This window comes from Anguilla anguilla, chromosome 1 (assembly GCF_013347855.1).
Source record: "Anguilla anguilla isolate fAngAng1 chromosome 1, fAngAng1.pri, whole genome shotgun sequence".
NCBI lineage: Eukaryota > Metazoa > Chordata > Actinopteri > Anguilliformes > Anguillidae > Anguilla > Anguilla anguilla.
In genome coordinates, this window is record NC_049201.1 from 5,164,958 (window position 1) to 5,178,427 (window position 13,470).

General features: G+C 53.7%; 1 protein-coding gene across 3 annotated transcripts in view; it reads left to right on the forward strand.

The window, feature by feature from the left end:
• The window catches only part of rbks (ribokinase), a 28,913-nt gene that overhangs the window by 11,093 nt on the left and 4,350 nt on the right, over positions 1 to 13,470 (forward strand). For all 3 annotated transcript variants that reach the window (XM_035404340.1, XM_035404338.1, XM_035404339.1), the window contains exons 4-8: positions 1,141 to 1,204; positions 1,627 to 1,689; positions 2,540 to 2,704; positions 7,562 to 7,653; positions 9,200 to 9,388. In XM_035404340.1, the coding sequence (XP_035260231.1) occupies positions 1,141 to 1,204; positions 1,627 to 1,689; positions 2,540 to 2,704; positions 7,562 to 7,653; positions 9,200 to 9,388 (573 nt within the window). The remainder of the gene's footprint in view (positions 1 to 1,140; positions 1,205 to 1,626; positions 1,690 to 2,539; positions 2,705 to 7,561; positions 7,654 to 9,199; positions 9,389 to 13,470) is intronic.

Here is a 13,470-nt window from a genome sequence, read left to right on the forward strand (position 1 = left end):
TCTCCTCTAGGCTGTCGGTCATACAATGTGTGTCACCGCGACAGTCATTAGTGTAGCTGATAACGTCTGCAAGTACGACTGCTGAACTCTCTTGCCGGTGGTCTGCCGTCCTGTAGGTTTTCACTCCAACCCAAACAAAGCAACACCTCACTCAACAGCCAGAGATCTCATTGAGCTGCTAAGTAGTAGAACCAGGTGTGCCAAATAAGGGTTGAAATGAAAACCTACAGGACCAGGGTTGGGCTGTTGGCCCTGCTCTACAGTTACCCCTGGATCAGGAGAAGGAAGCCAGTACCAGTAGGCCGGAGTGGTCCTGTACCTCCGTGAGAACGGCGTGTTTTTTACGGGAACACGCTGTTCTTAGAACAATCCGGAAAGCGCTCCGCTGAAGTTCTTTCCGGCGGCGGTGGTAACGAAGCAGAAGTTTCTCCCGCCGCCGCCGCCGCCGCGGGTTCATCGGAACAGAAGGCGCCCGATCGATAGCGCGGAGACGACTCCGGGCGGATGAAACGCAAATAGACTCGCCGTCTTTTCAGAGAGCGCGGGGAGAGCGTGCTTCAAAGGCGCGGGGCGGGGGCAGCGGGGCGGGGGGGGGGGGGGGGGTCTTTTCAGATGCCGGAGACGTTCCCTTTCTAGGGGGGGGCTCCGGGGTCGAGACGGGGCGGGCCAGGACGGGCCGGGATGAAAGCAAGACCCGGGGGGCGTGCGCAGGATCCCCCCCACACCCCTCAGCAGCTGCGATCCGGGACACCGGGTAGAGATGGGGGGTGGAATCCGGGGGGGGGGGGGGGTAGGGGGGCACGCTGGCCAAGAGGAGACGTTCGGGCGGGGTCTCCGTATCCCCCAGGCTTGGCTCATCTCTTACCGGGCGATCAGCCCGAAAACGTGACCCGCGTAGCGATTGGCTTGCTGCTCGTTTGCGAATTCCACCGGGGGCACGTCTATCTTTACAGCAGTCTCTGATGATGAAGATGGTTTTCAGCGGAGAAGAAAAATCAGTTTAAAAAAAATAACAGCGAGGTTACTGAGTTTGGCAGTTACAGCGTTGAAGTTCCAGCTCGGAGTTTAACGGGTTGTTGTGTCAGCTTCCGGGCGAACGCCGTCACGCTCTGATTGGCTGCTTTAACCTCTCTTCCAAAGGTGGGAAAAGACGTCTTTGGGGACAACTACATCCAGAACTTTAAGAACAGCGGCGTGTCCACAGGTATGGACCTCCCTTCAGTCAAACGGCTCTGTAATCCACATCTTCAGCCGCTCTGACAGATTTGCTTTACTCGTGTCCCACAGCTGTTGTTTGCCTGCTGCTGTGGGTTTGGGAGCGTCTCCATGGGTTACAAAAAAAAACAAAAACGGTTACTGTGCTCTTCCCATCGATCGCACAACGAGCTCTGATCTAGGACCAGTTTTGACCTACGTCTGCACCCTTACTCTGAGATTCTTTATCAAACAAGGGCCCCTGATCTGGGATCAGTTTTTACTTTTAGAAACCCAATGGGTAAGGCTAGGATATGGGAGGGCAAACCTGATCCTAGATCAGGATCTCTGTTTTCAGGAGCTGCAGCACCTTCTGAAGGAGCATCCTCTGCCCTCACCAGCGTCCAGCGTGATGTCTCTTTCTCTCCACAGAGTTTGTCGGGCAGACGGACAAAGCAACGACCGGCACCGCCTCCATCATCGTCAACGACGCAGGTAGAGGCCGGAGGAGATCGAGCCAAATCTTACGACGTACCTCTTAACTATGAAAGTATACGTGCGAGTGTAATGATATTGCAGTGTGACAGCGCACATCCCCTCAAAGTCACGCAGATTACAGTTGCAGGAGAGCCCCCCCGCCCCCCCCTCCCCTTGTGCAGTGTGGGGTATAATTTCACCCTTGGTTGTGTTGTTGTGTACCTGGATGGCGTCAGTGTGGTGTGTATGTACTGAAGGTCAGAGATGGTGGAACAGGGAAACGTGAGAGGAAGCTGTGTTTCTGAGCGTGTGAATGAGCTGGACTGTGATCAGTGATATTATGGTATCCCAGAATTCCATGTGAATTACCCTCTGTGGGAATAAGGAGGTTAATGACTTCCTGTGGGCGGGCCTTGCGTGTGTGGACACAAGCCTGCATATGATTGCGCTGTGCTCAGAACATGGTTGTGTTTTCCTGTGTTTGTGATGGCACAGAGTAGTGTTTCCTCAACTGTGTGTATGTGTGTGTATATGTGGGAGTGTGTGCGTGCGTGTGTGTGTGGGTATATGTGGGAGTGTGTGCGTGCGTGTGTGTGTAGTGTGTGTGTGTGTGTATGTGGGAGTGTGTGCGTGCGTGCGTGCGTGTGTGTGTGTGTGTATATGTGGGAGTGTGTGCGTGCGTGTGTGTGTGTAGTGTGTATGTGTGTGTATATGTGGGAGTGTGCGTGCGTGTGTGTGTAGTGTGTGTGTGTGTGTGTATATGTGGGAGTGTGCGTGTGTGTGTAGTGTGTGTGTGTGTGTGTATATGTGGGAGTGTGTCCGTGCGTTTGTGCGTGTGTTTTGGCTGATGCGCGGTGTGCATCCTCAGGGGAGAACGCCATCGTGATCGTTGCCGGTGCCAACATGCTGCTCGGGGCGGAGGACCTGCAGAGGGCGGGGCCAGCGCTGGGCGGGGCCAAGGTGCTGATCTGCCAGCTGGAAATCAGCCCAGACACCTCCCTGCAGGCGCTGCGTATGGCCCAGGAGAGACAGGGTCAGCCCCTCCCCCTCTGTCTGCCCGTCTGTCTGTCTGTCTCTGTGCCTCCCTGCCTATCTGTCTGTCTGTCTGTCCTATTTGTCTGTCTCTTACCAGGTAATGTGCATGCCCAGGAGAGAAGTGTTCAGTCTTTCCTCCTCTCTGTCTGTCTATCTGTCTGCACATCTGTCTCTCTTAAAGGACCTGTGTATGGCCACTGCCTATAGTGTTGGTACTGTCCCGCCATCCCTTTTACACAACCTTTATGGCTCAGTAGAGGCATGGTCTGCCCACCTTGTATTTAGTAGATGGGTCTGTATCTGGTCTGGACTCAGTCAATTTGTCTTTAACTTCTGACTCATAATTGCACTCAAGTAGCACATTTTTTTTCTTCACAAATGCAGTTGGAGAAACTGAGCCTTCACAGACTGTAACTTGCCAAGCTGTATGCCAAGGGAAAAAAGTAACACTTGTGTCTGTCCATGAGTCAAAGTTAAGGACAAATGTCGAATAATCCCCAGACCCACTGAATCTATCTCTCTTTCTCCCTTCTCATTCTCTCACCCTCTCTCTCTCTGTGTCTCTCTCTCACTCCCTCTCTCTCTTTCTCACACACACACACACACACACACACACACACACACACACACACACACATTTTCTTTCCCTCTCTTATCAGTTTGTTGTTTTATTTATTTTTTTAAAAAAAAAAAGGAAAACTCAAAACACGCATCGCTAACGACAGGACAAACAGCCCGACGAGCCAAGCGATGTGGGAAACGGAATAAATCATAACGCATAATCATAATCGCGGACGGTAACTGAACATGTTTTTGGCGCCGGAAGCTTCCGCGCGGCGCGTACGGGCGAAGGCAGCGGCCGCGGCGGCGTCGCCGCGATTTTCACCTCCTTTTAACTCCTTTTTCGCGTCTCCGCTCCCTTTGGCGGCTTCGCGGCTCCGCGTCTCCCCGCGCGCCTGGCCGGCTCCCCGCCCGTTCGTCACCGGCCAATGACGCGCTTCGGCCCGCCCGCAGATGGTTAATGCAGATGGCGTCCCGCGTTGGCGGTATCCGGGAGGGGCTCGCGCGGGGGGGGGGGGGGGGGGGCGGGGGGGCACCGCGCGCCCGACGAGCCGGAGATCCGCCAAAGAGGCGCGAGCGCCCGCCGCGGCGAGGTTTCACGCGCGCGTGCTAATGGCGGGAATCTCGCTAACGAACGAAGCCGCGGGGTTCCGCCGCGGCGAGGTTTCGCGTGTATGTTAATGGCGGGAATCTCGCGAACGAACGGCGCCTCTGCGGGCGAGCCCTGTGTTAATGGCGTGGATGAGGCGAACGCCACCTCCTCCTCCTCTTCCTCCTGCGCCGCCGCAGCGCTAATGGACTGGATTGAGTCTGCGGCTCTCCTCAACGCCTCCAAGGGCCAATCGCTGAACATCTGACAAACGGGGGGAAGGAAAAAAACGGCATTTCTGATGGTCTGTAGGAAGCGAACTCCGCGCTGGTACTGCAGCGAGTCCCGGTGTCACGCGGTCTGCTTATCTGCGTTTGCGCGCGCGCTCTTCTTCCGTCTTACGCCATCGGAGAGGACCGTTTATTTACGCGGGGATTCAACCGCAGTGTCATGGGAACTGGGTTTGATTTCACGCAAGGCTCATTCAGGCTTTTTAACGCACTTTTTAATGGTTGGATGAGACTTCTCGCTCTGTTTCTCTCTCTCTCTCTCTCTCTCTCTCTCTCTCTCTCTTTCTCGCTCGCTGTCTCACTCTGTTGTTGCACTCTGTTTTTCTCTGTGTCTCTTTGTTTCTCTGTTTATCTCTCTCTTTTGTCTGTTTCTCACTCTCTGTCTCTCTCTTTGTTTCTGTTTCTCACTCTCTATGTCTCTCTCTTTCTCTCTGTTTCTCTCTCTCTCTCTCTCTCTCCCAACCATTCGCGGTCCGGTAGAAACAGCTGTATTAACATCATCATCACCACACGTGCAGGCCTCAGGCGCAACTCTACCCCAAAACCCAGTGCCCATTATTAAAGGGGGTGGGGGGGGGGGGGGGGGGGGGTGAGGGGATCAAAGGATCAGACCACGTGGATTCCAAAAACGGAAGGTGTGGTGCTCTGGGCCACCAGGCTTCCAGATGTGAGTCACCGCACGGGCCAGTCGAACCAGATGTGCTATACGGCTAACATCTGGAAGCCGGTACCTGAAATTTGGAGGCCCGATCAACAGGAGGTGGCAGCGAGTGTGGAGGCTCCCTGTGTAAGCACCTCACACACGCAGTGCACCTTAGTGTGATCCCAGGCTCAAAGACCTCGATAAATAAGATGCATAATTGTTGTAGTGTTTCACACAGAATGTGGTGTCCCTAGGCTCATTTGGACATTTACAGTGAGCTCCATAATGTTTGGGACAAATACTTTTTTTTTTTTTTCTTGATTTGATGCTGTACTTTACAATTTTAGATTTCTAATCAAACAATTCAGATTCAGTTGAAATGGGGAGAGGCTTATGTGTAAAAAGTGCTGTAATTTCAGCATAGTGTATCCAAAATGTATTCAAATATGCTTTAATCAAAGCTGTGAATCTGTGCTTGAACCACTTTTGAATTGTTTGATTCTAAAATTGTGGGGAGCAGGGCCAAATCAAGAAAAAATATGTCCAAATATTATACATAATACAGCTCACTGTATAGTTTTATTTTTTGATTCTTTTATCTGTGGCTGAAAACTTTAGTGCCTTTAGCTGTTCACCGCGTTACTGCCCATGTGACCGGTCTCAACCCAGAGGTGGAAAATCCAGGTTCAGAAAGGTTCGGAAGTCCTCCCCAGGATTCTGTTCCAGTCACCTGGATTTGCTAATCAGCACAATTCTTCTGCCGGAATTAATGGTAGAACTAATTGGCGAAATCTGCTGGCTGAATTCGTGGGAGGACGAAACACATGGCGGGACTTTTACGTTCAGACCGCTGGGCTTTCCACCTCTGCTCATCCATCCATCCATCCTCGGTGTTCGGCTGCTCTTCCCGAAGTTAGCCGCCTCTCCCTGGAGTTGAGCCCCTGTCCCTGTCCCGCCCGTGTCCCCCGCGCCTCCATACCGCCACGGCTGCTGCGGCTTCGAGGAGACGCTTGGCCCCTGTGGCCTGACGCTGCGCAGACAGCAGCGCTCGGCGAGGAGGAGGAAGTGACATCGCTGAGCTCAGGTCTCTGAGCGTCCGCGCGCATCATCTGTGGTTTTCCGGTGCCTCCGCCGCTATCGATGGACCCCGCCCACACGACGCACGCCGCGCACCCCGCAGCCTTTGATCTGCCGCCGAGGAGAAATTCCTGGCCCCCTTCAAAAAGAAGGAAGAGCAGAAAGGCGCGAGGTGGTTTCCGGCCCCCGGGGAGCGAGGCCTCTCTCGCTCTGAGTTCCGTGTGACGACTTTGTGCCGTTTTACCTGCGTGTGTGTGGACGTGGCTAGTGACGCACGGACAATTTCTCTCTTTTAACTTTTACTAGAAAGAACCTCGCGGAAACTTTACAGTGCAAGGAGGCCAGACGCTCCACAAGCCTGACCACAGACACACACACACACATACACGCACACAGATTCATAGGTTCATACACACACACACACACACGCACACAGATTCATAGGTTCATACACGCACACAGATTCATAGGTTCATACACGCACACAGATTCATAGGTTCATACACACACACACACACACACACATTTACATACAGATTCATACACACACACACACACAAACACTTGAAATACTTTAGATACTGATTGCATTTTATACAGTCCAGCATATAATTGAGAACTTTAAACTGAATCTTATTTGCTAAAATGAGTCATATAAAATAATTAATTTTGTTCTGAATATTGGTGAAGAAGATTTTTTTTAAAATGTAGAAATGTGCAGGAATTTATCTTGTGTTCAAAGCCTTTTTTTTTTGCTGATAGCTTTTTTTTTGGAGAAAAAAACCTGCACACGAGAGTTTTTTGCCCTCTGTGGTTTTGCTAAAATACTTCCTTTCTTGTTCCTGTTTGTGTACAAGCGGCACGCACGAACAAGATTCACTCTTTCTCGGTTGCGAGCGGCGAAACGGTAAACAGGGACGCGGGGGAGAGGAGAACGCAACCGCAATCCGTGTCATCGCTGCCATGTGACTTACGCTCTGTAGGTGAAAGGCCATCGCTACCGCGCCCGGAGGACGTCATTCGTCTTCTGGGGTTCATCGAATGATTTAACTTTTTAGTCTGGATTTCGATTGGCCCAGACATATTTCGTGCGCGGCGAAGGAGATATTTTAGTCATTTTTTACGTAAGATTCTGACTGCTGGCTAATCGATGATGTGGTCTAAAGCGAGGAAATGCAGTTTGAGTGACTCAAACAAAGTAGCTTGAGCAGTACCGTTTTGTCTCATTGCACCATTATTCTTTAAAAAATGATGTTTAACATTATTTTTGGTTGGAACTGTTTTCTATGGAGTCTGTAACCTCAGGCCACTGCACTCAAGGAAAGAAATACTGACACAGTATTACAACTTGATATTCTTCTTTGTAATTGTGAATAAGATGCATAAAATGAATGTGTTCATATGCACAGCATCTGGAAACACAACATAAGCTGCTTTGGAGTAATTTCAAGCGTATTCTCTCACTTTGGAACCACAAATCCCACAATACCCCTGTTGGCGATCAGAAGGTTCTATGCATCTGAAATATCCTTCATTGCACACAAAAGCTGTCTGAGCCAATCAAAAACATGCGCTAAAAACAGCGGAGGTAATATCGGTAGACCCCAGAAAGTGAACTGTCCCATTAAGATGTGTTTGTGTTGAGAGCAGATTGTGAGTTTGAGGCTGCGTTTCTCTGTGACCTCTCTCTGACAGTGAAGACCATCTTCAACCCCGCGCCCGCCACTCCAGACCTGCACCCCGACTTCTACCGATACGCCGACGTCTTCTGCTGCAACGAGCCCGAGGTAAGGGGGGGGGGGGGGGTCCCCTCTCTCAGCCCCCAGAGCGGTGCTCTTGTTCCCTCGCTACGGTGTGCGGCCTGATGCCGGGGTTTGTGGGTAATCATCGGGGCTTCGGTCGGAGCGCCTCTCCTGACGTTACGCCACGCTCCGCTAATGTTTTTCGGGGGCCCCCCCCCGGCGTCGGGGTAAGTACGGGGCAGGCATTCCACGGGACAGGTGGCGACGCGCCCATCCCATTACAAACGCAGCTGTCACAGTTCTAACGCTCCTCAGGTGCGGGGGGGTGTGGGGGGTGGGGGGGGGCGATCGCGTTTTACCGTAAACTGGCGGCTTTTCAGAGCCCCGTCCTGTGTGTTTTTTTTTTTTAAACGCGCGCGAACACCTCGGCTGTCAGCGGTGATGAATGGAAATCTGGAAGGATGGAAAGAACTCTGGTGCGAAAACAAGGGGGACGAGGGGCGGGGGGGGGGCGGCGGGGCAGATGTGCGAGGGGTGACTCAGTGATCTGGGGGGGGCAGGGGGACGGGGGTACGGCCTCTCGGGGGCACTTTGATGTGGTGTGGAGCGGGGGCGGGGAGTATGGGGGGAAAGCTATGCGGGTGGAGACATGAAAGTGAGAGCTGATCAGACAGCCCCCCCCCCCCCCCCGTTCACTGTCCTATTGCCATCTGTTAGTGAGTCCATCACAGAAAGAGAACATTAAAAAAAAAAAACATCTGAAGCAAACCTGAGCTGACTGCTCATCCCCTCCATGGCCTGATCTCCTTCCAGAAGAGGAGGGCCTGTGCTCGTGTGAGCTTTTGAAGGGTTATTAGAGACAACTCTCTGTTCGTGTGGCCCCGCCCCGCCCTGCCCCCCCCCCCACCCCACGCTGGGTGCCCAGGTGAGGACTCTCACGGTCACAGGGCAGGTGTGTGTGTGTGTGTGTGGGGGGGGTGGAAACTCTCACTGGCTTCTTGTGTGGTCTCAGTGTCATATGGAGGTCACTGCCTGGGTGATGGGGGTGTAGCTGTTACTGTCTTTTAGCTCTTTAATGGGACACTGCAGCTGCTCTCTAAGTGCAGCCCACACACACACAAACATGCACACACATACAAACACATGCACATGTACACACACTGCACACACACACATAGACACACACACTCAAATGCACACACACACGCTCACGTGTACATACACACTGTACACACACTGCACACACACGCATATACACACACACTCAAATGCACACACACACGCTCACGTGTACACACACACTGTACACACAGTGCACACACACACGCTCACGTGTACATACACACTGTACACACAGTGCACACACACACACAAACATGCACACACATACAAACACATGCACATGTACACACACTGCACACACACACACATACACACACGCTCATGTGTACATAGACACTGTACACACACTGCACACACACATGAACACACACACAAACTCACATGTACACACACACAGCAGTAACATTTCCTCCGGTAAAACCTAGCTCTCTCTGTGTACTCCTTGAACCACCCCCCCCTGCTTCCACAGGCAGAGCTGCTGACGGGCGTGGCTGTAGGAAGCGTGGAGGATGCTGGGAAGGTGGGGGCGGAGCTTCTTCGGCGGGGGTGTGGCTCCGCGATCGTGACGCTCGGACCCCAAGGCTGCGTGTTGCTGTCGACGAAGGACCCCGCCCCTCGACACGTCGCCACGGCGCCGGTCACCGCCGTGGACACGACCGTAAGACCACCGCGCATCCTGAGCACCAATCAGAGGTCATCTCCTCCACCCGCACATCCTGAGCACCAATCAGAGGTCATCTCCTATACCCGCGCATCCTGAACACCAATCAGAACTCACGAGGCCATCTCCTCCACCCTGTGGCCTCTCTTTCCCCTTTTGTACATTAGGGCAGTATGAGCCAATCATAGGGACCGTGGGGCAAAGCATGCGTCTTATTCAGGACCAATAAGGCTCACAGGCTGGCATGTACAGCAGCTGCACTGACCAAGACAACAACAGGCTGAGAGTCAGTGGGTGGCAGTGTAGTGTAATGGGTAGGGTACTGGGCTTGTAATTTTAAGGTTGTGGAGTTAGATTCCCAGGTGGGACACTGCTGCGTTACCCTTGAGCAAGGTACCTAATTTCAATTGCTTCTGTATGTGTTCGGCAGTATAGACTATGTGTTTAAAAAGAAATGCAAAAAGGGTCGTAGGTCATAAGATTGGATCATTGCGAAATGGCAGCGGTGTAATGCAGCTGTGTCAAGGCACAACTCAAAATCACAAAAATCTTTAACAAAAAAAGATTTGTCACCACTTTTGATGTCCTTTGTTCAGTGTGCAGGGGAGAGGGGTGACATTTAGACTTGTGTTGTTGTACCTTGATGTTTTCTTCCTGAACGTCAAAGGGTTAAGTCAAACAGTTTGTTAACGTGGGGGACGGGGGGGGGGGGGGGGGGGGCCGGGAACAGAAAAATGACGCTGACATTTCGTCTTAATGAAAAAGGGGAAGTGTGCTTTCGCGTTTTCAGGCTATCGTGACGCAGCTGTGTGGTCGTTTGGGAAGGGCAATCGCGCCCCCCCCCACCCCCCCTCCCATCCCCCCTCCCATGGATTGGCCGAGCGCCGCAGCTAATGGTGGTGAAAGTGCGCTTCTCTCTCTCTCTCTCTCGAGGTTAAAAAGATTTAATCAGGCTTCAGGGGCTCCCCGTCCGCTTAGGTTCCACTTCCTGATTGAATCGTGGCGGGCTGACTCATTCCACGCCGATATTTGCGGCTTTGGCGTCACCGGGCGCTCGCGCTCTGCGCCCGAGAGTGTTTGTGGATTCCCGGCGGTGCTTAACAAAGACACTTACGGATAAGGGGGGGGGGGGTGGGGTCGGGAAGGGAGCTAACGTAAGCATTCGCACACCGACGTTACAAAACCGCAGCGCATTTCCTCACCGCTGCGTTCGTGCGTCTGCGCCTCGATTCTGCAGAATTGCGCTGGAGAAATGGAAAGTGCAATTCTCTTTATCGCGACGCCCGGTGAGGTAGCCGCTGTAAAGGAAGCGCGATACGTCCGTGGCTGTCCCAAATTGATCGCGGTCAGGACAGCTGAACAGTTAACAGTTCATTACAAAGATGAGGCCCGCATGCAGGACTTCACAAACATGCCTTTGCTCTTTCCTTGAGTACCCAGACTTAGGGGTGGGAGCCGTGGGGCACAGTCCATAGTGTGAATGGTAAACGGACTGCATTTATATAGCGCTTTTATCCAAAGCGCTTTACAATTGATGCCTCTCATTCACCAGAGCGGTTAGGGGTTAGGTGTCTTGCTCCAGGACACTTTGACACGCCCAGGGCGGGGGATCGAACCGGCAAACCCTCCGACTGCCAGACAACCGCTCTTACCTCCTGAGCTATGTCGTCCCCTTAGTAGGGCTGCCCACCCCTGTTCCTGGAGATCTACTATATATATATATATATATATATATATATATATGTTTTCACTCCAACCCTAGCAAAGCTACACCTCACTCAACTGCTGGAGATCTCATTGTGCTGCTGATTAGTAGAGTCGGGTGTGCCAGATTAGGGTTGGAGTGAATGCCTACAGGATGGTAGATCTCCAGGGGAAGGGCAGGACAGCCCTGCTGTAGCTGTTGAATGAGGTGCGCTTTGTTAGGGTTGGAGTGTAAACCTACAGGATGGTAGATCTCCAGGGGAAGGGTTGGGCAGCCCTGCTCTAGTTGTTGAATGAGGTGCGCTTTGTTAGGGTTGGAGTGTAAACCTACAGGATGGTAGATCTCCAGGGGAAGGGTTGGGCAGCCCTGCTCTAGCTGTTGAATGAGGTGCGCTTTGTTAGGGTTGGAGTGTAAACCTACAGGACGGTAGATCTCCAGGAGCAGGGCAGGACGGCCCTGCCGTAGTGCATCCGACTCAACCCCGTGCGTCCAGGTTCTGATTCCCCGCCACGGTGTTTTCTGTACAGTGACCCCGTCTCTACCTGTAACCCTCTCCCAATGACCGGGGGGCACAGGACAGACTCCAGCTGAGTGCTGTGTGGCGCTGTGTGTTTTTTGGGAGGATCAAGCCGGGTCTGCGGTCTTGTGGTGTGCCCGGGTCACGTGACCTCCCCATCCGTTTCCGGGACGAGGCGTCTGGTCACTGCGCCTCACGCCGCGCGGCTGATGATGATTTGGTGCATGACGTCCGACGCTAACCCCTCCCCCCCTTTCCTACACCCCCCGGGGCCGGGGTTAGGGTTAGGGGTTCGCCCCAAACGTCTGAGCACAGCTGGGAGTTTGGGCCCGGGCAGCCGTGCTCTGTGGAGTGTGACGACTGAGCCCTGGGGGGATTCTAACCCCCCCCCCCTCACCTCTGACTCAGCCCCCGCTCTGCGCAGTCAGCTCTGAGCCGACGGCTGGCGGTCAGGCCCGCTGCTGTCGCTGCGCTCCCTCGCTCTTTGATGGGAGCGGCCAAAGCCGTAAATTCTGGCCTGTTTAACTTTTCTTTGGGGGCTGTAATCCCCACTTCCAGTAAGTTGGAATTTTTTTTTCCTTTCTTTTTTTTTTTTTTTTTTTTTTACTGCTTGCAGAAAACACACTTCCCAGATCGTATGGTTGGAGGCTGGACTCAGCTGTTTTCGTCCTCCTGTCTCTCTGTGTAATGGAGAACAGCTTTTTACGAAACAGCGCACTCTGTTACACTGAAGTCACACTCGCTGCATCTGCGGTGAAGTTCATCGGCAGTGCATCGACGGTGAAAACTTTGGAGCCACACCCCCCCCCGTACGACAGCGAGAGGTGAGACCGCGGCCCGGGATTGGAGGAAGAGGAAGAGGCCGGACTCCTGCGAACGCGCTGAGTCACTCGATCGCCGGGGGCAGCCATTACGGCTCGAGCCGGGCCCAGTTTCCGCAGGGCGCACTGCGTACCGTGCACTGCCCGCCGACACGTAAGCGCAGCCGGGGGTTCCCACCTCGCAGAAATCTGAGCCGCTCCCGGCCTTCACCGCTGCTCTCCGGTCTGGCAGGCGCAACGCTCCTGTCACCCATGATGCAACAGCAAAAAAAAAAAACACGTTTGGCGCTGCCGCAGGAAGTGTGGCATGAATGTTATTTCTCTTACACAGCAGATCATGAGGCAACTCCTTCTCAGTTCCCTCGCTATAAGACCGCAACTCCCAGCATCCTCAGCTGTTCCTACTGTCCTACCATCCCTGTCCAGTCAGCATGTTATTAAATCCTCACCCCACCCACCCCCCCACCCCCCCTCACAGGGAATATAATTGAGTCCAGCTCCTGGTGCCTCTGGCTTAGAGGCCGGCTAGCTGGGAACTCTTAGTCCAATTTAATGGACTGAGACTTCCAGGCAGGCCCGCGGGTGGTCTGCTGCCCTCCAGGACGGGGAGGCCGGCCGGATGCGGGGTTTCTGGCCAGAAGTCACGGCACCAGTCCCTGGCGGATCGCGCGCACCGGAGCCGGCGGGAGCAAACAGCCTGAGGTCTGGAATTAGAAGCGGATCAATCGGAGGAGGCAGGAAGGTGGCGCGTGATTAAAAAGGACGCCGGGTTCCTTCCTGAGCCCCCGCTGGGGAGCGGATTGGGCCCTCTGCGTCATGGCAACGTGTCCCCCCCCCCCAGCGCTAATAACCCCCCCCCCCTCCTCCCCTCCATCCCGCCCTCCCCCCGGGCCCACAAGGCCCGCCGGCATCCTGAGTGACAGGTGGACGTCGCCGCCCCCCCCTGAGCTCACAGAGCCTGTCCTCACGGCACCTGCCTCGGAGCACCATCGCCTAGCAACGTCTCCCTGGCGATCTGATCCGCGCTCTCTCTCTC